This window comes from Equus caballus, chromosome 3 (genome assembly GCF_041296265.1).
Source record: "Equus caballus isolate H_3958 breed thoroughbred chromosome 3, TB-T2T, whole genome shotgun sequence".
NCBI lineage: Eukaryota > Metazoa > Chordata > Mammalia > Perissodactyla > Equidae > Equus > Equus caballus.
This window is the reverse complement of record NC_091686.1, coordinates 71,231,869-71,258,099: the sequence shown is the minus strand read 5'-3', so window position 1 is coordinate 71,258,099 and position 26,231 is coordinate 71,231,869. Positions and strand designations below refer to the sequence as shown.

The 26,231-nt window shown below is 33.9% G+C and overlaps 1 protein-coding gene and 1 long non-coding RNA gene across 6 annotated transcripts in view; one reads left to right on the top strand and one right to left on the bottom strand.

The window, feature by feature from the left end:
• Positions 1 to 26,231, top strand: part of LOC111772892 (uncharacterized) — a 102,228-nt gene that overhangs the window by 16,608 nt on the left and 59,389 nt on the right. For both annotated transcript variants that reach the window (XR_011437101.1, XR_011437102.1), the window contains one exon: positions 18,847 to 18,970. This is a non-coding gene — a long non-coding RNA (uncharacterized lncRNA). The remainder of the gene's footprint in view (positions 1 to 18,846; positions 18,971 to 26,231) is intronic.
• LOC100068176 (UDP-glucuronosyltransferase 2A2) overlaps positions 1 to 26,231 on the bottom strand; it is a 66,929-nt gene that overhangs the window by 9,534 nt on the left and 31,164 nt on the right. For 2 of the 4 annotated variants that reach the window (XM_001916445.4, XM_070262382.1), the window contains exon 3: positions 1,978 to 2,126. In XM_001916445.4, the coding sequence (XP_001916480.2) occupies positions 1,978 to 2,126 (149 nt within the window). Of the gene's footprint in view, positions 1 to 1,977; positions 2,127 to 11,487; positions 12,270 to 26,231 lie in introns of those variants that run through there. The other 2 variants (XM_005608736.4, XM_070262384.1) reach the window with 2 other exon arrangements.

Genomic DNA, 26,231 nt, shown 5'->3' with positions numbered 1-26,231 from the left:
TTGTTTATTCTTTTCCTGATTAATAGGGCTAAAAAAGAATTTTTTTAGACATGAGATATACAGTAATATGTTTAAAAAGTGATAACACAAACTCCTGCTATAACATTTAAGAGACAGTGTTTCTCTGCCTTCTCATAAGAGTGTGACACTAGCTGCATGCCCTTAATTTGAGTCCTAGTACAGAGGCAAAACATAAATTTCTCTGCAAATAAAATTCTGTTGGTCACCACTTACAGTTATGCAAATTGGGCACTGCAAAGTCTGGTATTGGGGTCTTTCACATCGTAATCTATGTGAATGTCCCCCTCTAGAGATGTGTCAGGCTTTCCCTCTGTAACTATTTGTGGTTGCCCTGCAATCACTCTCCCTTAATTTAAGGCTAGCAGAATTACTAGGGGAAGGATGATGCCATAAATAAAAGTAGATTTCTATTTTAGTTGATGTTAGGAGGTTATCTCTGAAGCCCAAGGAATTGGTGTTTTACCATTTTAATTTGTCTATGTAAACAGATGGTTATTGAATTAAAAAAATGTATACTTACACACATGTACACACACACATATATTGACTTACACACCAACTGTTTAATTTGGATTCTTGATTTGACTGTCTCTCATTGTTTTTTAATGCATGTATCCACGACTGGCGTAATTCTTTCATCAGAGATATAAGCCATAGTTGGTATTCATATTGCCCAATGTCTATATTAAAAATTGGGTGTGAAATGGAATGATTTTATCCCTCTTGCAAAACATGTCTGAGTCATTTTTGTGAAACTCTATGTGTGTGAGAAGTGGGGATTGGAAAATAAACATAATAGTGTGGCAAGGTATTATCTAACAAGCCATGAAATATGCCATGTCTCTTTCTGTACCTTTATTTAGATATTGCTTTATCATCTCCTGTAATAACACTCAATAGAGCTTGCTTGCAGCAATAACTTGACTGGTAAAAAAAAGCATATTCAGAATCCTGAAATGAAATTATAAACTTAAATATGCACCTTACCCTAGACAGAAATCAAGAACTCTCCCCAGATTACCATTTAACCTGCAATCTTCCACAGAAATTATGCTCATTTACCTACAATCCAAGCAAATGTCTATCGGCCTCTTCACTCCTTATTAGTACAGATAGTTAAACACGTTTACCTATTATTCTTTTCTGCTCCTCAATATTGTTTTCTTCCAGCATTTCTGTCAGTCCACATTTGTTCTTTGATAACTTTGGAATGTGGTATATGATTTTAATTTTCATTCCCAAAAAACCTAACTTCATAGTCATAAAAAACATTTCAACATTTAGGTCTCTCAATTATGTGACTTCTACTTTATGTTGATTCCCAATCCTTTTCTAATGCTCTCTGCTGAGACTGAGACCTTGTATTACCCGGATGATTCCTAGAAATCCCCACTTGAAAAGTCACTTTGGTTCCTTAAAGTGAATTTGAATTCGAACTCAAAATTGTTATCTCAAAAAAGTTTTTCCATTAATTGCTTCCTCTCCCAGTAAAGATCATTGCTATCCAGAAGTCCTAACAGGTTCTATGTCTTCAGTCAACACTTACTTCTTCTTACTGACCAAAGCCTGTGGAATCTACCCCAGAGTTTTCATGAAAGCATCTTTATCACTCAAGCAATTATAGTAAGTGTCCCTGTTCATAAGTCCATCATGCTTGTTGGGAAGACTACAGTAGTCACCTTAGTGATTTTCAAGGTTCTGGCTTCCCATCCCTTCCACCCAGTACCCACACTATAGGCACAATGCCACTTAAATTACTTCATTCTTCAGCTTAAATATCAAAGTCCAAAATAAAGTAATATCACTCGTGAGAGACTCCTATGACTTGGAGGATAGATTTGGAGCGGCAAACTGAAGATATCCAGTAGCATATCTCTTTTATTGAGGCTGTAAACTTTAAAGGAAAATCAGGATCTTATCATAAGATAAAAACATCTTCTACTGTAATAAACCTACCTTAGGTAACGGTTTGGCAGGTTTACAATGCAATCCTCCTACAAACTCAAAATTAGGTAAGTATGGACGAGGAAATTCAAAATCCCAATATGTCCGTATTAGCCAAATTTCTGCTTTCCCCATAATCTCACATAATGTAGTGGGTCTTCCTAGAGAAAGAGGAAAAAGTTGGGTGGAGATTATTAGCATATATGTTTGCTGGGGAAAAAATGTACCATTAATATTCTGATGCATTATTAAGGAAAAAATAAATCTAGGTCTTCCAGATTACTTACCATGTCTAGATGTTAAAAGAAAGAGGAATTTAAAGTAATAAGGAAGGAAGGAGAGAGGCAAGGAAGAAAGGAAAGTAGGATGGAAGAAAGCGAGGTAAGAAGGAGGGAGGGAGAGAGAATGTTTGGGTAGTGAAGGAACAGTAATGTGTAAAATTAAAATAAATTCAATAAAAACAAACTCACAATAATAAATTCTTTAAAAAAAAGTTCAATTAAGAATTTAACCACAACTCCAAGTACTGTTGAATTTAATACTCACTGTTTCTCTCCAATTAAGTGACAGATTATAGATTATTTCCATCATATCAGCACCAAATCACCTCTCAATGGTTTTCTAATTTCCATTCAGGAGTGTATTTCTACCTTCCAGCTTATTATAGTTTCTGGTTCACTCATCTTGTTGAATCCAACTAATATCAGTTTACCTTATTTTCCTAAGTTAAATCCCATCACTTCAATCAATTTGCCATCATTTTCTCAGTAGGAATTCCCTGAGTAATTCATACCCAAAACAACTCCCTTTGTAATGTGAAGTACCCATATATACCTGGCAAGTATCACACACTTATTTTAGGGTTACTTTTAAATGATGTTTTTTGAAAGGGACAGATTCTAAGTATTAATATTAGGAGATTTGTAGTGAAGAACAGTTATTTGCAAAGGACCGAGTCAACCATTTTTACACACAGAAAACATGTTTTGCACCTAAGTAAATAAAAACTCAGATGAGAATCCTTCTTTCTTAACGGTTCTAATCAAAATTGATGATCATAAACATAACAAGGTGGATAGCCTCCTTTTAGAGTCATTATGTCGTAGCATTTGAGTATATGTCTGAGGTTACCTAGTCAAATGCCTTAATTTGATAATAACGAAGCATTTCCCAAGGACACTCAGCTTGAAATTACCAGAGGTTGGATGAGAACAGTACTTCACAGCTTCCATGCCAGTATGTTTATATCCTTTAGATATCTTGTTCCATGTGTTTGACATCCTGCCTTGATTACCAATTCCCTAGGTGAAATTATTGTGCATAACCTGTAGAGCACTTTGTAAGAAAGATAGCTTAAAGTAGTCACTAAAATTTTATATTTGAAGCAGTGATGCACAATATGAAATATAAAGCCAATCAAAAGTGAAGAGAATGAAATTTAACAAACGTATACAAAGTTTACGTATCAATAATTTCATACGACATTTTAAATGCTATACCGAGGAACTAAGAAAAATATGGAACTAAAATTTACCACCAATCTTTTTCCTATAATTATTATACAATATGAGTCACGAACACAGTGGAGAATTATATAAATAATATATAATTAATAAATGGGCTATTAAATCTGAGTTACTATGTAAATATTGTTATTGTTTTAATCTTACATTATGTCTACTGAGATGGCTTTTAATTTCAAAGAATTCTTAGAGGTAGCTTGAATTTACAACAAAGTGCTTTAATGTAAGTAAGATAGACAGGAGGGAATTTCAGTGGGGGACGGTTACCAATCTCTTAGAAGTAAGTCATGTTATCTGGTTATCTAGAGACAACTTTTGTAGACTCCCTGGCTTATTAACGTCTTTCCAAAGGCATGTGGGAAAACTAATATGTACCATTTCTGGGTAATTTTATTTCTTTAGAGCAATCTTTAGATCACAGCAAAGTTGTTGGGAAGGTGGAGATACTTCCCACATACCCTTGTTCTCTAAAAAATCCTCTGGGCTCTGCCTAGTCATCCCTCTTCCCACCCCACCCTGGCAACCACTGAATTTTGTTGTCTCCATAGTTTTGCCTTTTCCCCGAATGTCATACAGTCTGTAGCCTTTTCGAATTGAATTCTTTCACTTAGTATATGCATTTAAGGTTTTTTGATGTCTTTTCATGGTTTGATAACTCATTTCTTTTTAACACTGAATAATATTCGCTTGTCTGGATGTACCACGGTTTATCTCATTCAACTACTGAAGAGCATCTTGGTTGCTTCCAAGTTTTGGTAATTATGAATAAAGCTTTTATAAATACCCATGTGCAAGTGTTTGTGTGAACATAGATATTTGAGTGATTTGAGTAAATACGAAGGTGTGAGATAGTATGGTAAGTTTATGTTCAGTTTTGTAAGAAACCACCAAAGTGTCTTCCAAAGCAGCCGCACCATTTTACATTCCCAACAGCAATAAATGAGAATTACTGTTGCACAACTCACCAGCATTTGGTGTTGTAGGTGTTCCACATTTGGGCCTTTCTAATAATAGATGTGTAGTGGCATCTAATTGTCGTTTTAATTTGCATTTCCCTCATGGCAAATGACATGGAGCATCTTTTTATATGCTTATCTGTCATCTGTATATCTTCCTTAGTGAGGTGTCTGTTAATATCTTTGACCCATTTTTCAATTGGGTTTCATGTTTTCTTATCGTTGAATTTTAAGAGTTCTTTTAATATTTTAGATAATAATCCTTTATCAGACATGTCTTTAGCAAATATTATCTCCCATTCTGTGTCTTGTCTTTTCATTCTCTTGACATTGTCTTTCACAGAAAAGTTTCTAATTTTATTTTTTATTATTTACTGATTTATTTATTCTTTCATTCATTCCTTCATTTGTTCATTCACTCATTCATTTTTGGTGAGGACAACTCACCTTGAGCTAACATCTCTTACCAATCTTCCTCTTTTTTTTACTTGAGGAAGATTAGCCCTGAGGCAACAGATGGAGTAGGCCTGCACCCGGGATCCAAACCCACAAAGTGGGGCAGCTGAAGTGAAGCATGCAGAAATTTAAACACTTAGCCATGGGGCTGTCCCCTGAGAATTTTCTAGTTTTAACAAAGTCCAGCTTATCTATGTTGTTTTTCATGGATTATGCCTTTGGTATTGTATGTAAAAGTCATTGCCTTACCCAAGGTCATCTAGATTCTCTCCTATACTATCTTCTAGGAGTTTTATACTTTTCATTTTACGTTTAGATCAATGATACATTTTGAGTTAATGTGAATGATATAAGGTCTGGTATAGATTCATTTTTTGCATGTAGATGTCCACTTGTTCCAGCACCATTTGTTGAAAAGACTATCTTATCCATTGTGTTGCCTTTGTTTCTCTGTCAAAGATTACTTAACTATATTGTGTGAGTCTATTTCTGGGCTCTCTAGTCTGTTCCATTGACCTATGTGTCTATTATTTTACTAATACCACACTGTCTTGATTACTCTAGCTTTATAGTATAGATGATTTGAAATCAGACAGTGTCAGTCCTCCAACTTTCTTCTTCTCCTTAAAGATTGTACTGGCTATTTTGAACTTTTTGCCTCTGCATGTAAAATTTAGAATCAGTTTGTCAATATCCATCTTTCAATCCAGCTTGCTGGGATTTTTATTAGGATTGCATTGAGTCTTGGATCAAGTTGGGAAGAACTGACATCTTGATAATATTGTGTCTTCCTATCCATGAACATGAAATATTTGTCCGTTTATTTAGTTCTTTGATTTGCTTATCAGAGATTTTATCAAATGCTTTTCCTGCATTTATTGATATGAACATGAGATCTTTCTTTTTTAGCCTTTTATTGTGATGGATTACATTAACTGATTTTTGAATATTGTATCAACGAGGATAAATTCCACTCTTTTGTGGTGTATAATACTTTTTATACATTACTAGATTCACTTTTCTAACATTTTCTTGAGGACTTTTGCATTTATATTTATGAGAAATATTGATCTGTCGCTTTCTTTTCTTGTAATGTCTTTGTCTGGTTTTGATATTTGATATTTGTTTGGATTTGATAATGCTGGCCTCATAGAATGAATTAGGAAATATTCTCTCTGCTTCTATCCTTTCTTAGGATTTCACCTCTTTGCTTGCACAGCCCATATTTTCTTGCATGCTGACCACTTCATCCATTAGAGCTCTTAGGATAATAATCAGAGCTGTTTTAAATGAATCTTGGGTGACATGTACTAAGTGAAATAAGTCAGATGGAGAAAAACAAATATTATCTCATTTACATGTAGAGTCAAAAATAAAGCCAAACTTATAGAAACAGAGTAGAATGGTGGTTGACAGGGGTGGGGGAAATAGGGAGATGTTGATCAAAGGGTACAAACTTCCAGTTATAAGATGAATAAATTCTGGGGATTTGATGTACAGTATGGTTACTGTAGTTAACAATAGTGTATTACATACTTAAAAGCTGTTAAGAGACTAGCTATTAAATGCTATCACTACAGAAAAAAGTAATTGTGTGAGGTGATGGATGTGTTAACTAACGTTATTGTGGTAAACATTTCGCAATATATATATATGTGTTAAGTCATCATGTCGTATACTTTAATCTTACACAATGTTATATGCCAATTATTTCTCACTAAAGCTAGAAAGAAAGAACTATTACAGAATAAAGCAAGTAAGATGATAAATAGAAGCAAAACCAGTTAAGTAACGAAATTTCTGAATGACAAAGCAAACATTGCAGATAAGTAAAGAAAAGAAGGGACCTTGAGTAAATGGTGATGGTACAACTCCTTATCGCTGTGCAAGACTAGGAAGAAAGAAAGAGAAAAGTAGAGAGAGAAGAATACAAGGAAGAAGGAAGAAGGAAGAACAGTAAAGGAAGAATAGAAAAAAGAAAACTAATTGACCCCAATCTACAAAACACACAAAAATAAAATACTAAGTAGATCAAAACATTCAAAGGAAAAGCAAAACCATAACTCTCTGAAGACAATATAAAAGGAAACCTTTATGTTTTCACAGTAAGAAAGAATTTCCTCAAGTGCATAAAGAAAAACACATAAAGAAAATGGTTAATTAATTCAACTCCATTACATTTAAAACATGAAAGTCATCATATGATATTTAAGAGAATGAGAAACACATCATAAACTGTGAGAAGATATCTGTAATACCTAAAACTGATAAAGGCTTATTTAGAATACATAAAGAATTTGTTGAGTCAATAATGAAAACACAAGCAAACTCATTAGACAAAATAAACAAAAGACATGAGCAGGATATCTACTGAAAAAGAAATGGAAATGGCCCTTAAAATATGAAAAGTTACTCAATCTCAGTAATAATCAAGGACATCTAAATAAAACATAAGATATAATTTCAGATGAAGCAGATTGAAAAGATTTAAAAAATCATTTGTTTTCAGGATTATAAAATTAGAACATAGTGACAGTTGCAGAACTTTCTGTAAATATACTACATATTTACAAAAGTGTACACATGGCACACTTAAAATGTGTCAGTTTTATGGTATATTAATGGTATATTAATTATATCTCAATGCAACTGTGAATGAAAGTCATTCAGTGATACATTAAGGATGTGGAGCAATGGGGACTAAAATACACTGTTGGTTAAAGTTTAAATTTTATAATCTCGGTTAAGTATAAATTTTTGAGAAAAGTCTGAATAATTACTTTCAGACCGAAGGGGAAAAATATAGGCAGTTTATACTCTATTGATACTATCGCTTTTACACAACAGGATACACATACAAGAATGTTCATACATTATACAAAAAACTGTAAACAACCAGTTGTCCATCCATAAAATGCCATGGTATAGTCACACAATGGAATGCTATCCAGAGCTTAAACAAAAAAGAAAATGCATGATTGCATCTCGAAAACAGTATTGAGCATAAGTAGCAAATCTATGCTTTCATTTGTATGATATTCAAAAAAAGAAACAATAAAGTGCTGAGAGAATCCCATATAGATAGTAGACTTAAAATTTCTAAAAGAATGTTCACCAAAGTCAGGCTTGTGGTTTCCATTGGAAGAACAGCATTTCTAAGATACTGACAACAATCTATTTATTACCTTGGCTATAGGGCATACAGAAATTTATTTAATTTTTCTTTCAATTGTACACTTACATTTTATACACTTTTTTGTTGGTATGATATTTTCTAAAATCTGAAAGTACATGCATAATATTTTAAAATATATAAAAAATATTTTTTGTATCTGTATAAATTAGTTTAAAATTCCTAAGTGAATTGATGGGCTTAAAAATATATTTGTAAAGCATATCATAGAAAAAAAGCTTAAATTCCCTAAAATGCCAGAAAAGTTATAGACCAATAAGATAAACAGTCCAAAAGAAAATGGAATAATTGCTGCCCACCTTAGAAGAGGTCTGAGGATAAAGCCTAAATGGTTCAGCAATTTTAGAGGATATTGTGGCAGAGATATAAATACAGTAAGTTTAGGGCAATATTTTATGTAATACGAGAATTGGAACAACCCAAGCAGCACTCAGCACTAGACTAGCTCAGTGATTCATTGCCTCCATTCAAATGGACACTAAGTCAATATAAAGAATAATGTAGATTTTAAAACATTTTGTGGAAATATGTCAAAACTACATCAGGTGAAAAATAGAGGCAAAAATGAATATTTAGTAATTGCTCCTATTGGTGCAAAGAAAAAAAAGACGTATATGCATACTTATGTTTAATGCATAGAGAATATCTTGATGCAAAGAAGTAGAGTTAATAGTGCTTACATAGGAGAAATATGAAACCAATTATCATTCATTATATATATATATATATTTGTTCCATTTGAATTGTTTTTTTTTTTTCCTGGGGAAGACACCCTGAGCTAACATCTGTTGCCATTCTTCCTCTTTTTGGTTGAAGATGATTCACCCTGAGCTAACCTTTGTGCCAATCTTCCTCTATTTTGCATGTGGGTCACCACTACAGCATGACCGCTAATGAGTGGTATAGGTCCACACCTGGGAACTGAACCTGGGCTGCTGAAGCAGAGCACAGGAACTTAAACCGGAGGCCACAGGGCCAGCTCTCATTTGAATTTTTGACCATTTGTATTAGCTATTTTTACTATGACATCAAAAATGAAATTATACTTATGGTGCATTCAAAATTGCCTAAAGAACATGAGAGAATACAAGAATGAAAATAAATAAAAGTACTTACAACAAAAGAAAAACTTGTTAAAGATGATAGAGTTAAAAATTTGCCATTGTTTCTAAGGACTACATTCATTCCAGTGTTTATACATGAAGAGCTCTATACCTTTTCTCTATTTATGCATAATGTGACAAATGTCCTAGAAAGTTATTGATCGGAACCAGAGAAACATTCCCAATTATCAAAATATATTTATAGTTCTATGTCTTACATTTATTTCTGAGAGTAGAATTGAGGCCAAGATCCTGGTCTTATTTACTTTAAATCTGTAAAGCCTAATGCACTGCCTCTACCCAGGTAGTGCTTGCAAATTGTTAAATCACTTACTGTGAAATCAATGCAGGTACAAATTCAAATCATGTATAATGCTAACAATTTTTAAAGTGGGTTCCTTTGAGCATTAGTTCTGTGAAACAATATCTATCAGAAAATCATTGTTATAGACTGAATTGTGTTCCTTTAGTTTTCATACATTGAAGTCTAACTGTGTTTGCAGATAGGTCCCTTAAAGAAGTAATTAAGGTTAAATGAGGTCATGGAGGGGCCCTCATTCAATATGACTGGTCTCCTTATAAGAGGAAGAGACACTAGATATGTGCACCCTCAGAGGAAAGACCATGAGAGGGCATAGTGAGAAGGTGGCCATCTACAAGCCAGGGAGACAAGCCTCAAGAGAAACCAGCCTTGATGACACCTTGATCTTGGACTTCTAGCTTCCAGAACTGTGAGAAAATAAATTTCTGTTGTTTATGCCACTTAGTCTGGGGTATTTAGCTATGGAGATCCAGCAAACTAATATAATCAGGGAGTTAAATTAGTTAATATTTCTAATACCCAATTTGATCTTTTGTTTGTTAATTCATGTTGCTTCATGATTCTCAAAAATGGTTGAAGTGAAAGCCAGCCTCAGCTGATGAAGTCAAATGAGAGTTACATCTGTGAAAATTGCAAAGTAAAACCATTCCTTATTCCAGGGGCTGGCCTGGTGGCCTAGTGGTTAAGTTCATGTGCTCTGCTTTGGCAGTCTGGGATTCACAGGTTCAGATCCTGGGTGCAGACCTATGCACCACTCATGGAGCCATGCTGTGGCGGTGTCCCACATACAAAATAGAGGAAGATTGCCACAGATATTGGCTCAGGGGCAGTCTTCCTCACCAAAAAAAAAAAGCAAACAAAAAAACCAAAATCCTTATTAGAAAAAGTGAGCAATTAAAAATAGATAGAATAAATATAATTAGTGAAGTAAAAAAAAATATGCTATCTTTCAACCCCAAGCTATAAACTCTTCTAGAGTTTCTATTTAATTTTTCAGGTTTCTGTATAATACTACTCCAAGAAGTATAAAGCATCCTAGAAACTTTTCAGTATGACCAGCCATGATGAAATAGTTCACATAGGACTTACTGAAGTTTCATTCCGTATTTATGAGAGAGATAAGAACGGCAGGTACTCTAGCTCAACAGGAGAATGGTATAAATTTGAAATGTAATAATCCATGATTCTCAAAATTTGTGGAGCAAAATTCAGACAAATTAAATTATATACCAAATTTTTTCTTTTTTGAGGAAGATTAGCCCTGAGCTCACTACGACCAGTCCTCCTCTTTTTGCTGAGGAAGCCTGGCCCTGAGCTAACATCGTGCCCATCTTCCTCTACTTTATATGTGGGACGCCTACCACAGCATGGTGTGCCAAGCAGTGCCATGTCCGTACCCGGGATCCGAACCAGCAAACCCTGGGCTGCCAAGAAGCAGAACGTGCAAACTTAACTGCTGCGCCACCGGGCCAGCCCCTATTATATACCAAGTTTAATCCCATTGTTAATATAGCTCAGGGTTCAGTTTATTCCTGGAATCAGGGAAGAAGATTATCTTATTCTTACTACAAACATTAAACTCTGTCAATAAGAAGTCAAACCTTCTCCATTATGAAAATTCACCATACCAGACTTATTTATGATATTCTATATCTGATAAAATATACATCTTCCATTGGATCAACATTTATTAGTGTGTTTTATGTTTTGTTTCTTTTGATAACAACCTATTAAGTATCAAGGTATCTTACAAAATGGTTAGATGACTATAAAGAAAGAGTAACCATGGCAAGATATTTCTTGCCTCCTTTTCCCAATTAGTTAGTGATAACAGTTCATTGTTATCATTTGTAGAGTTTCATGTGGCAGGGAAAGTTTTAAAAATATATTCCTTTTATGTTCCTAAACTTTTCTTAAACCTTCTGTTTCTTTTAATAACTACTTTAGAATAAAAAGCAGAGTCTCTTACCTAATACTTCACTGTAAAACTGGTCCCAAAGCTGAAAGTCATATTGGTGGAGGAAAAAGTCAAATAAAATAGAAAACAATAAATTTTTTACCCTTTGCAGAAAGGTCATTTTGTCTGCTAGTTTTCCCATGGCAACAGGCACGTAGGAAGGTGGAGCTGGAATTTTCCCACAGTATCTCTCAATAATACCACCCAGAGAGAACCTTAGCGTGTACACAAAAGGGACTTCCAGCAACTCAGCAATCAGCTCTCCACAGGGCATCACAGGGTCTATAACCACTACATTGTAGTTGGTTTCCTGGAGTTTCTTCATGAACGTCTGGTTGTAGACTACACTCTCACACAGAAGTTTTAAATGTCCAGTAATTTGAAGAAAGAACTCTTGCAGTTTTCTTGCAGACTGCCAGAGTGACAATGTTGGTATGACATTGGTAGCCAAGTCTAAAAAGTCATTTAGTGAATTTGCAGCAGTCTCTCCCTCCTGTGGCACAGGAATCACCTCGAAATTCAGTGCGGAAGGCTTGCTGTAGTCAATGATGAAATTATATGGAGAAACCAACACAGTCACCTCGTGGCCCCTTTCCGTAAGTTCCTCCAGAATAACCTTTAGATTGAGCCAATGGCTCATGTCACAGGGCCACACCAGGACCTTCCCACAGAATCCATGGCCAGTGAAGCAGAGCTGCAGCAGCAGAGTTGCCAAAACCCATTTCTCAGACGCCATGGCGGCAGCTCCCTCGTGCTGCTTTGCAGAGGTTGTATATTGCTGGGCACAGAAGTGAATTGGCAATTTAGACATAGATCAAGTTAAAAATTAATTTCTAGAGTTAGGAAATGACACATATGCAGAGAACCTTGTCAGTGTTGGTGACTCAGCACGGTATTATATGATATTTTTTTCAGGAGGAGATATGAAATGTTTAAATATTTTGCAGGAAATGGTTGCAGCATTCTAGAAGTTTATTTTAAATATGTTAAAATAAAAAATTATATTTTTTAATTTACAATTTTTAAATATGAAAGAAAAACATTTAAATAAGTCTAGTAAATAATATGGTATACCTTATGGAACATGGCGATTGATAATTTGGGGAAACATAAGAACATAGGTCTTGCCATAAGACTGGTTTCAAGATAATATGTGGATAACACACATACATCAAGTAATAACGGGAGGAATACACTAAATATTATACAAAGGTACAGCATTTAAGGGCCACAGAAGACGCTGCCACTCCAATGTGAAGAAAATCAGATGAAGCTTCAGGATGGAGGAGGCATTTCAGCTGAACACAGAAGCAAAAGGAGGATTCTGAAGGTGAATGGAAGAAATAGAGAAAAAGAAGGATGATATGGAAATCATGGTCATTAAGTATATAGTTATCAGTTCAGATTATGTACAGAGCAAAGGCTAACACAGAACAGTGCCGAAAAGGAAAATATTGCTTAAAATAGGACACTTTGGAGAGCCTTAATCTGCATAAAAATTTGTCTACTAAAATTTTCAAATCAAGTTCAGAAAATGATCAAATTTATCCTTTAATGAAACTATTCTGGCATCTACATAGGATTTGAGCCGTAGAGAAAAGAGAATGTATGAGGGGTTAAAAATAAATATTAAGAAAGAAAGATTTGATGAGATTGTCAGGGAGAATACAATTTTAGTTTACGAATGGAAAACACAGAATGAGTCTTATGGTTAATGAAAAGTGAGAGATGACTGGCATTTAAAAAAACAAAGAAAGTGCTCAGTTTATAGTTTGAGCAACCAGAGTATGATAATGACAAGTAAAATCATGAAACGCTGAAAGAAGAGTAGCTTTGTGAATATTTTTTGACCTGCAGTGTGTGAGTTAATGATAGGACGTGTCTGTGGAGATATTGATTTGACCCATGAACACTTGCATATCAAGGGAGGGGTCAAATTTAGAAACATAGAATTTGTGTCCAATCATCCGTCTATATTTTAATCCTATTCCAATTCCAATTCTTCTCCAGTCCTTTAATATGTCATACCTTAGACAAGTAATGTTGAGCACTTAGTATATGCCAAGTTCTATGCTGTGCACAGGGGATAAAGAGACAAGCAAGATCAGTTCCAATTCAAAATGAGTTTACAGATTATTGCAGAAAATAAATCAGTTAAACCAAATGGTCAAATTTAAGGGAGATGCATCTTAGATGGTAGGGATGAATTGAGGAGAGGCAAAGCCCATGAAAGATGTTGCTTGGTGGAAGAAAGGAATGACAAAAGAATGCTTTAGCTAAGTCGTTAAGAATGGCATTTAGCAGACTGAAAATAATCATTTGAAATTAAAAGACACTATTAATGTATCTGTGTTTTAAGAAGTGTGACATTGTTATATCAAGGATTACATTCAGTTGCAAAATTATCTTCAGTTCAATAATTTGAAAGAGACATATTGAAATTTAAAATCCCTTGAGAGTTTTTCTGTTTTCCTAAAAAGAAGCCCCAAAGTACATTTGTTTAGAAGGTATAAAGATAAATCTAGGGTCAAGGGTTGGAGAGTTGTACTGTGTTGCATAATTAGGCTTTGCATAAAATTCTAGTGATAACCGGTAGACAGCAGAGGCTGAAAAAGAGTCAGAAACAGGAAGCTAGGACAAGACCATAAATCTACTAGACGAAAACTGGGACAGTAGAGTTGTAATCTTAGAGGATGAAAGTCCTTTCATACAGGATAAACAACCCAAAAGTGATAAGGAAAAGAGACCCATAAGTTCATCTACTCACTATGGCAAGACTGCTGAGCTGCTAACACAGTTTAAATAAAGCCAAGGAAAGAGCAATGATATATAATACAGCTCAGAAATTCACCTCAAAACGTACGTGTTATTAGAGAAATATCTCTAAGTTATTTTATTCTATGAAATACCTAAGGTAGAGTTCAGGTTAGGTAGAAGGATTCACTTGGATAAATTTAAAAGTACATGCACATTTTTGCTTATGTCAAATGAAACACTTAAAATTATGTATAAAATTTCCCCTTTGAAATTCATTTTTGACTTGACCAGAAAGAAAAAAATCAGCAGACACCCTAAACAAAAGTAAAAACAGGAATTCTGAGGTACAAGCTTTCACCAAACTTGAGTCGTTTCTTTGAAGGATACACAGGATGTGGCAGGAGTAGGGGAACAGGAAATTCTGAAATCTTGCCCAAGACCCCCCACCCCAGACATACATTCACATAATGCTAGATTCCCAAGATGCATCCACAGTTTTACAAATGAATTCCATTACACAGAAGTTTTCAGTAAGGAAAATTGCTGGTTTTGACTTGGCACTGTGAATTAAAAAAAAATCTTCCCTTAGAATTCTTAACACAATTAGCTTTTATATGGGTTTCCAGTTCAAATTCCAACTAGAAAAACTCTTTGATGAAACTTTGACCCAATCTTCAAAGGCTTCCCACACACAAAACTTCAAGGTAAACAAGCAGCTCCCTTTTTCAAGGAAACAAAGCTTCAGAACTGAGAATCAGCAAAAGCAACAGAGACCAGAAATAGAAACACAATGATTTGAAGTAGTATGATTATTTGAAATAAAATCTAAAGTTATTTTGTACAATATGTTTGAGTATGAAAGCAAAGCCTGAAAATATGAGCAAAGAACAAGAAATTAAAAGGAATAATTGTGAAAATTTGCTAAAGAATCCAGAATTTTTAGAAATTAAATCAACAAATGAAATTTAAAACTCAATGGATAGATTGGAAAGTGGATTAGACACAGTTGTAGAAATACACAGTGACCCAGAAGAGAAATCAAAAGATATTATTTAGAGTTGAGTTCTGAAGAAAAAAACACGTAATAGGAAATATGATAGAACAGTTAAGAGTCATGGAGAATAGACTAAGATGTCTGAATCAAGTTGTTGGTTTTGCTTACTTGGTACCTTCTCTCTCAATTCTTTTTCTACTCTTTGAAGCTTGCCCTTTTTTAAGTGCAACCAGTCTGCACAACTAAACCCTACACTTATGCTCTTTTAACCAAATCTTTCCATTAATTTTAATTTTTTAATAAAGAATCATTTTAGACATAGAAAGTTGCAGATGAAGCTTAGAGATCTCTGTATACTCTGCAGTAATTATTACTATGGGTATTTGCCTAATGGTCATTTTCTATTTCCATTTTTCCTTCTATAGTTAGTAATCAGAATTTTACTATAAAATATAGCAAAAATGCGTTCAAACAAACTATTAGTATAGTTTGCATAGACTCACATATCTCCCTACAAGATACTTATTAAATACAAAGGGTAAAATAGGGAGAATCCTGATAGACACCATCTCAACTAAACGATCAAAATTTTTGTCTCCAATAATAACCTATCTATTTAAGTACCTCCTGATATGCCACACCGTGGGGACAAAAGATCACTTCTGTAATATTCTTACCAAAAATGTATAATCTCTCTCTAATCATGAGAAAATATCAGAAAAACTCAAACTGAAGGATCTTCTAAAAAATAACTAGCCAGGAAGAAGAAACACTGTGGGAATTATCACAAATTGGAGAAAAGTAGGCGGCTAAATAAGCCAATGCAAGGGGGAACCTAGATTGTATATTCGAAAGAAGGACATTAGCAGGATAAGTGTCAACCTGTTAACAAGAATTCCTAGTTTTGATGAATTTATTATGGTTATATAAAACGTTAATATTAAAAACCTGATTGATTTAAATTTTTCCATTATTATTTATTTTCGTTGAAGTATTGTTGGCATACAATATCCTATTGGCTTCAAGTGTACATCATAGTGATTTGGTATGTATATACAGGAAAAAATGATCACCATGATAAGTCTAGTTACCCTCTGCCACCATACAAAGTTATTACAATATTATTGACTAAATTCCCTATGCTGTACATTACATCCCCATGACTTATTTATTTTATAACTGGAAGGTTGTACCTCTTAATCTCCATCACTTATTTCACCCACTCCCCAACACACCCCTCTTCTGGTTACCACCAGTTTGTTTCCTGTATCTATGAGTCTATTTCTGTTTTGTTTTGTTTGTTCATTTGTTTTGTTTCTTAGATTCTACATGTAAGTGAAATCATATGGTATTTGTCTTTCTCTGTTGGACTTATTTCACTTAACAAAATACCCTCTAGGCCCATCCATGTTACTACAAATGGCAAGATTTCATTCCTTTTTATGGTGAATATTCTATTGTGTATATATATATATATATATATATATATCTCACATCTTCTCTATCCATTCATCTATCAATGGACACTTAGGTTGCTTGAATAGCTTGGCTATTGTAAATAATGCTGCAAAGAACATAGTAGTGTATATATCTCTTCATATTGGTGTTTTCATCTTCTTTGGATAAATACCCAGAAGTGAAATTGCTTGATCATATGGTAGTTCTATTTTTAATTTCTTGAGAAACCTCCATACTGTTATCCAAAGAGGCTGCATTAATTCACATTCACACCAAAAGTGTACCAGGGTACTCTTTTCTCCACATCCATGTCAACCCTTGTTATTTTTTGTCTTTTTGATAACAGCCATTCTGACAGGCGTGAGGTGATATCTCACTGTGATTTTGATTTGCATTTCCTTGATGATTAGTGATATGGAGCATCTTTTTATGTGCCTGTTGGGCATCTGTATGTCTTCTTTGGAGAAATTTATATTCAAGTCTTCTGCCCATTTCTCAATCAGGTTGTTTGTTTGTCTTGATATTGAGTTGTCTAAGTTCTTTATATATTTTGGATATTAATCCCTTATCAGATATATGATTTGCAAACATCTTATCCTATCCATTTGGTTGCCTTTTTGTTTTGTTAATGGTTTGCTTCACTGTGCAAAAGTCTTAGTTCAATGTTATCCCATTTGTTTATTTTTGCCCTTGTTGCCCTTGCCTGAGGTGACTGGTCCAAAAAAGAAAACAATGTTGCTAAGGCTGATGTCAAAGAGCTAACTACCTATGCTTTCTTCTAGGAGTTTTATGGTTTCAGGTCTAAATTCAAGTCTCTAATCCATTTTGAGTTTATTTTGGTATATGGTTTAAGATAGTGATCCAGTTTCATTATTTTGCACATAGCTGTTGGGTTTTCCCAACATCGTTCATTGAAAAGACTATCTTTTCTCCATTGCATATCCATCCTTGCTTCCCTTGTCATAGATTAATTGAACATATATGCATGGGTTTATTTCTGAGTTCTCTATTCTATTCCATTAATCTCAGTGTCTGTTTTAATGCCAGTGCCATACTGTTATGATTACCATAGCTTTGTAGTATAATTTGAAATCAGGGAGCATGATACCTCTGGCTTTGTTTTTCTTTCTCAAGATTGTTTTAGCTGTTCTCTTCTATATTTATTAATTAGAATTTAAGAATTTCCTGTTTATTAAATTATTTATTTACTTTTATCAGTATAACTCATATAAATTTATTTTATTTGATAGATTGCATTCAGTTGTTATCATCGTAAATTTTATTGCTCAAATTGTCAGAGATTTTTGGAAATTTTTTTTATATTTGATCCTACACCCTTTCGATATGGTGCCATCATTTTTAAACATTTTTTTTACTTTCTGATGTTTCAGGCTCATCAACTATTTTCACTCCCCCAACCTTAAAAATAAAGCATTTCTCCAAGGAACGCTGGCTCATTTTATTAGAAAATGGCATTTCATTTAAAAATCAATATGAGCATGTTAGGTTCATTCATTGCTACTGGGTTTTAGTCTTATTCAGCAGATAAAACTAGTAAATATATGTATGCATAGTAATACATAAATGGCTATCTATAGTTACATCCATATCTAGCCTTCTATGTTTATTTCTAAGACATTTCTTCAATAGTCAGAAACCTGTCTCCAAATATCACTATATGTTTACTTCTTCTTTTTTTTTTCCACTGAGGAAGATTGTCCTGAGCTAACATCCATTGCCAATACTCCTCTTTTTTCACTTTCATTAGCCCTGAGCTTACATGTGTGCCAATCTTCCTCTATTTTTTTGTATGTGGGATACCTCCATAGTGTGGCTGATGAGCGGAGTAAGTCCATGCCTGGGATACGAACCTGCAAACCCAGGCCACCAAAGTGGAATGTGCGGAAATTTCACCACTCAGCAACTGAGCTGGGCCCAATGTTTACTTACTTGATCAATCTTAGTAAATACATGAAATAGTTTCAGAATTGCTAGCCTATAGACCTGTGATAAACAATTTGCAAATCAGAGTACAATATTTCCTTTATAAATTTAGAATTAAGGCGGTGGTTAAATACATTTGCACAAAGAAAATACTGTACTCATAGGATTTTACAGGCATATTCTAAGTAAATCACAAGTAATAAATTTTTCTTCCATAGGCTAAGAAGAACAAAAGAAGAAAGAAATATTCATTTAACTCGTCCAAAAAAGCAATGCAACCTTATCAGAAAAGGACTGAAGGAGAACCATATTCAAGGTGCATAATCACTCATGAATACAAAGGTGACTATCTCTATCAAAGTATGAGCAAATGAACTCAGTAATGAACAAGAAATCATAAAATATCAGGATTGCATTGAAAGTTCAAGGGTATAAGGAGGGCTTAATAGGAAATCTTTCAATATCATATACAATATTAGCAGATGAACAAAAGGAGAGAAAAATTATTAATATCTCAATGTATATTAAAAAAATGGTGAAGGACATATAGCCCCAGGATATTCACCCAGAAAGTTATGAGCAGACAACTGCAAAACATGCAAGGGGTGGCCTCTAAGATCAACTAGCCCCTGCTGACCCATATTCACATAAGCATCAAGAAGACCAATCCAGAACAGTTCTGCCTGGCCTAGATCAGAACTGTGAGCAGATTCGTGAGCTAAATAGAAAGTTGTTGTTTTAAGACCCTAAAGCTTTGGGTAGTTTGTCATGCACTAAGGCAAAACTAATAATAAGTCTTCCAGCTTTCCTTTACTCCATTTTTTAAATCCCAGAACTCTAGTTTGCTTTCACTCTAGATATTCACTCTCTTTTCTGCACTTCAATGTCCAGTGGTATGCTATAAATGCTTAAGAACTGGCTTTCTGTGGTAAAAGAAAAGGAATAAAACCATGCGTATAGCATTTACCTGTAGCTGTGGTGTAAATTCATCCTCCTTGACTAATTTCAACTCACTGGTTATATAGCAACCAGCTTGTTATGTAGGAAAAACTCCTAACGTTAACACTTAACTTTCATGAACATGTGATAGGTCCAGATAACTTCTGGCAGATCCATTTATGACACCAGCCTTGATTCATTCATGTGCCCAAAGTCTGTCAACACAAGTTTTATTATACAGAAAAATGTTGTTCTCCCTAACACATGCTGCAGACTAATATCTGAGCTTATAGATATTAGGCCTAAATATTTTTTTCATATAACAAATATAAAGCATATAGAAATTCTTTGCTTGGCAATGCAGAAACTTTCCTTAGAGAAATCTATTCCTCAGGAGAAATCTTGGAGAATAAATAAATGACTTCGTCTGTGGTTCATTTTTATAGCTACATCACTCCCCATCTCCACTTAGGTATATTATCAATATATGCATTTTTGTTATACAGCATTTTTCACTCTTCAGGAAAATTGTTGCTTTTGTTATATTTCTGAAAGGCCAAATGGGTAGAATCTCTCTTCTTTCTCAACATCTTGGAAAGTGCTATTTAAAAGATTACCTTGGAAAGATTATTTTTCTAGAAAAAACTATGTAATCTAACTCTGATAAAGAACTACTTCAACAATCGACTGTTCTTGAACACTGCAACACAATACTTGACATTTCAATAAAATGTCTCCAAGGCACTGGATATCTATAGAAAAAGAAGGAGAAAAGAAAATTAAAAGCGATTTTTTTAATCTCCTATAATATTATTAATTTCTTTTATTTAAAGATTAGTAATTCCTTTTAGGATTTAGTATTTTTGAATCAGCCCAAGTATTCTGCCTGTCGCATGCCTTTTACTGCCTATGTATTTCACTGATAGTGTAAATGGGGACTAAACCTGAAAATGCAGACCATTTGGACACTATTAAAAATGGGAAACATGAAGACCAGCATGCTTCTTATTAACATTTGACAATGGGGCTTCCAAAGAAATATTGGATCCATGATGCTTCACATGTTTATAGCCCTTAGTAAAGATAATAGAAACTAGATACTTGGCCATGCTCTATACTTCATAAAGGTAATATTCCAAACAGAAGTGTGAAAACATATTTTGATCCATATGGTAATTTAATGGTGCACCATTAGAATGATCCTGTTTATAGATTAAAAAGGAATTTTTTCCAGAAATTTTAGAAAAAATTTTACTACACATTAAATGCATGTGCTTCATTAACCTGACAAACTCAGTTCTTTCCAACTTCGTAAAATTATGCTATGTCTTCTCTCTCAGACACAATCTATGAAAGAAATAATTTTTAAGCTGGACTTCATTAAAATTAAAAACTTGGCTCTATGAAAGACAATATCAAGATAATGATAAGACAAGCCACAGACTGAGAGAAAATATTTGCAAAAGACATAATTGATAAATGACCATTATCCAAAATATAAAAAGGACTCTTAAAACTCAACAGTAAGAAAATATATAATCAACTTAAAATATAGATCAAAGACGTTAACAGATGCCTTACCAAAGAAGATACACAGATGGCAAGTAAGCATATGAAAAGATGCTCTACATAATTTGTCACCAGGGAAATGCAAATTAATACATCAATGAGACACTACTACACACATATTAGAATGGCCTAAATCTGGAACACTGATACCACCAAATCCTGGTGAGGATATGGAGGAACTGGTGCTCTCATTCATTGTTGGGGGGAATGCAAAATGGTACAGACACTTTGGAAGACACTTCAGCAGTATCTTACAAAAACATACTCTTACTATATGATCCAGCAATTATGCTCCTTGGTATTTCCACAAGGGAGTTTAAAACTTATGTCCACACAAAAACCTGCATAGGATGTCTCTAGCAACTTTATGCATGATTTCCAAAACTTGGAATAGCTGAAAACTTCCCTAACCTAAGGGAGGAAACAGACATCCAGGTATAGGAAGCACAAAGATCACCAAACAAAATAAACCCAAAGAAGCCCACACCAAGATACATTATAATTTAAATGTCAAGAATTAAAGATAAAGAGAGAATCCTAAAAGCTGCAAGATAAAGGCAACAAGGGACATACAAAGGAAACTCCATAAGGCTATCAGTTGACTTCTCAGCCAAAACCCTACAGGCAAGAAGAGAGTGGCATGATATATTTAAAGTGCTAAAAGGAAAAAGATACTCCATCCAAATGTCAAGGAAAATAAAGCTGGGGTAGTGATACTTATATCAGAAAAAAATAGACTTTAAAACAAAACCTGTAACAAGAGACAAAGAAGGACACTACATGATGATAACAAGAACAATCCAACAAGAGGCTATAACACTTGTAAATATCTCTGCAACCAACACAGGAGCACCTAAATATATAAAGTAACTATTAACAGACAAAAGAGGAGAAATAGATGCAAACACAATAATAGTAGAGGACTTTAACACTCCACTTAGACCAGTGGATAGATCATCTAAACAGAAAATCAATAAGAAAACGTTGGTGTTAAATCACACATTAGACCAAACGGACTTAGTAGATATACACAGAATATTCCATCCAAAAACTGAAGAATACATATTCTTTTTGAATGCACATGGAACATTTTCCAGGATAGATCACATATTAGGCCACAAAACAAGTCTCAGATCATTTTGAATAACTTTAAGAAGATTGAAGTAATACCAACCATCTTTTCTGAGCACAACAGTATGAAATGAGAAATCAACTCTAGGAAGAAAATCAGAAAAGTCAAAAATATGGGGAAATTAAACAACATGCTACCAAACAATGATTGGGTCAATGAAGAAATCAAAGGAGAAATAAAAAATACCTGGAGAAAAATTAAAATGAAAATAAAACATCAAAATTTATAGGATACAGCAAAAACAGCTCTAAGAGGGAAGTTTATAGCAATACAGGCCTACCTCAACAAACGAGAAAAATCTCAAATGAACAAGCTAACAGACCACCTAAAGGAACTGGAAAAAGAAGAACAAATGCAGCCCAAAATCAGTAGAAGGAAGGAAATAATAAAAAATTAAAGCAGAAATAAATAAAATAGAGGCTAAAAAGCAATAGAAAAAAATCAATGAAATGAAGAGCTGGTTCTTTGAAAAGATAAACAAAATTGACAAACCTTTAGCGAGACTCATCAAGAAAAAAAGAGAGAAGGCTCAAATAAGTAATATCAGAAATGAAAGAGGAGAAATTACAATGGACAACTCAGAAATACAAAAGATGATAAGAGAATACTACAAAAAGTGTTACACCAAGAAATCGTATGATCTAGAAGAAACTGATAAATTCTTAGAATCATACAAACTTTCAAAACAGAATAAAGAAGAAATGGAGAATTTAAATAGATCAATCAACAGGAAGGAGATTGAAACAGTAATCAAAAATCTCCAAAAACGTAAGAGTCCAGGACCAGATGGCTTCCGTGGTGAATTCTACCAAACATTCAAAGAAGACTTAATACTTATCCTTCTCAAACTCTTCCAAAAAACTGAAGAGGCAGGGAACCTTCCTAGTTCATTCTATGAAGCCAACATTATCCTGATATCAAAACCAGACAAGGACAACACAAAAAAAGAAAACTATAGCCCAATATCACCGATGAACATCAATGCAAAAATCCTCAACAAAATAGTAGCAAATCGAATACAACAATGTATTAAAAAGCTCATACACCATGATCAAGTGGGATTTATTCTAGGCACGCAGGTATGTTTCAACATCCACAAATCAATCAATGTGCTACACCACATTAACAAAATAAAGAATAAAAATCACATGATCATCTCAGTAGATGCAGAGAAAGCATTTGCCAAGACACAGCATTCATTTATAATAAAAACTCTGAATAAAATGGGTATAGAAGGAAAGTACCTCAAGATAATAAAGATCCTGTATGATAAACCCACAGCTAATATTCTCAATGGAGGAAAACTGAAAGCTATCCCTCTAAGAACAAGAACCAGACAAGGATGCCCACTGTCACCACTCTTATTTAACAAAGTGTTGGAAGCCCTGGCTGGAACAATCATGCAAGAAAAAGAAATAAAAGGGATCCAAATTGGAAAAAAAAAGCAAGTGAAACTGTCACTATTTGCAGATGATATGATTTTATATATTAAAAAACCCTAAAGAATAAACCAAAAAAGTTTTAGAAATAATAAATGAACACAGTAAATTTGCAGGATGCAAAATCAACATACAAACATCAGTTGCATTTCTATACCCTAACAATGAAGTAGCAGAAAAAGAAATCAAAAATACAATCCCATTTACAATTGCAAGAAAAAGAATAAAATATCTAAGAATGAATTTAACCAAAGAGGTGAAAGACCTATACACTGAAAACTATAAAATGTTGAAAGAAATTGAAGTAGACACAAAGAAATGGAAAGATGTTCCCTGCTCTTGGATTGGAAGAATTACCATAGTTAAAATGCCCATACTTCCTAAAGCAATCCACAGATTGAATGCAATCACTATCAAATTTCCAATGACATTTTTCACAGAAATAGAACAAAGAATCCTAAAATTTATATGGATCAACAAAAGACCCAGAAGAGCAAAAGCAATCTCGAGAAAAAAGAACAAAACTGGAGGTATCACACTCCCTGGTTTTGAAATATACTACAAAGCAATAGAAATCAAAACAGCATAGTACTGACACAAAAATAGGCACACAGATCAATGGAACAGAATTGAGAGCCCAGAAGTAAACCTACATATCTATGGACAGCTAATTTTCTATTAGGGAGCCAAGAACATACACTGTAGAAAAGAAAGTCTCTTCGATAAATGGTGTTGGGAAAACTGGACAGCCACATGCAAAAGAAGGAAAGTAAACAATTATCTTACAACATAGACAAAAATTAACTCAAAATGGATTAAAGACTTGAATGTAAGACCTAAAACCATGAAACTTCTTTAAGAAAACATAGGCAGTACACCCTTCAACATCAGTCTTAGCAGCATATTTTCAAGAACGATGTCTGACTAGACAAGGAAAAAAATAGAAAAAAAACCCAAACAGGACTACATCAAATTAAAAAGCTTCTGCACAGCAAAGGAGATCATCAACAAAATGAAAAGACAACCTAAAAATTTGGAGAAGATATTTGCAAACCATATATCTGGTAAGAGGTAAACACCCAAAATATATAAAGAGCTCATACATCTCAATGATAAAAGAACTAACAACCTAATTAAAAAATGGTTAAAAGATCTGAACAGACGTTTCTCTAAAGGAGATATACAGATGGCCAATAAGCACATGAAAAGATGTGCAACATCAACAATTATCAGGAAAATGCAAATCAAAACTATAATAAGAGGTCACCTCACACCTTTCAGAATGGGTACAATTATCAAAACAGGAAATAACAAGTGTTGGAGAGGATGTGGGAGAAAACGGAACTCACATACACTGCTGGTAGGAGTGCAAACTAGTGCGACCACTATGGGAAACAGTATGGAGATTCCTCAAAAATTTAAGAATAGAACTACCATATAACCCAGCTATTCCACCGTTGAGTATTTATCTAAAGAACATGAAAACACGAATGTGTAAAGATACACACACCCATATGTTCATTGCAGCATTATTCACAATAGCCAAGACTTGGAAGCAACCTAGGTGCCCATCAAGGCACAAATGGATAAAGAAGATGAGGTATATATAAACAATGGAATACTACTCACCCATAAAAAAGGATAAAATCTTGCTATTTGGGACAACAAGGATGGACCTTGAGGGTATTATGCAAAGCAAAATAAGTCAGAGTGAGAAAGTCAATTAATATACGATCTCACTCATAAATAGAAGATAAAAACAACAACAAACAATCCCATAGAGACAGAGATTGGATCGATGTTTCCCAGAGGGGAAAGTGGAAGGAGGAGGGCAAAAGGAGTGATTAGGCACATGTGTATAGTGATAGATTGTAACTAGTCTTTGGGTAGTGAACATTATGTAATCTACACAGAAATCGAAATATAATGATGCACAGCTGAAAAATTTATATACTGTTATAAACCAATGTTACTGCAATAAAAAAAATTAACTCAAAATGCATCGAAGACAAATATACGACCTGAAATCATAAAACTAGAAGAAAACATAGACAAAAAATCTCCTTGATATTGGTCATGGCAATGGTTTTATGGATATGACACCTAAAGCACAAACAACAAAAGCAAGAATAAATAAGTGGGACTACATCAAACTAAAAATCTACTGTAAGCAAAGGAAATAATCAACAAAATAAAAGGCAATGTACAAATGGGAGAGCATATTTGAAAACTACATATCTGATAAGCAGTTAATATTCAAAATACCTAAAGAATTCATATAATTCAACAGCACAAAAACAAATAATCGAATTAAAAAATAGAGGACCTGAATAGATATTTTTCTGAAAAACACATACAAACAACCAAGAGGCACATGAAAAGGTGCTCAAAATCACTAATCATCAAAGAAATGCAAATCTAAACCACAATGAGATACCACCTCACACCTGCTAAAATAGTTATTAAAAAGACAAGAGATAATTTTGGAAAGAATGTGGAGAAAATGGAACCCTTGTACACGGCT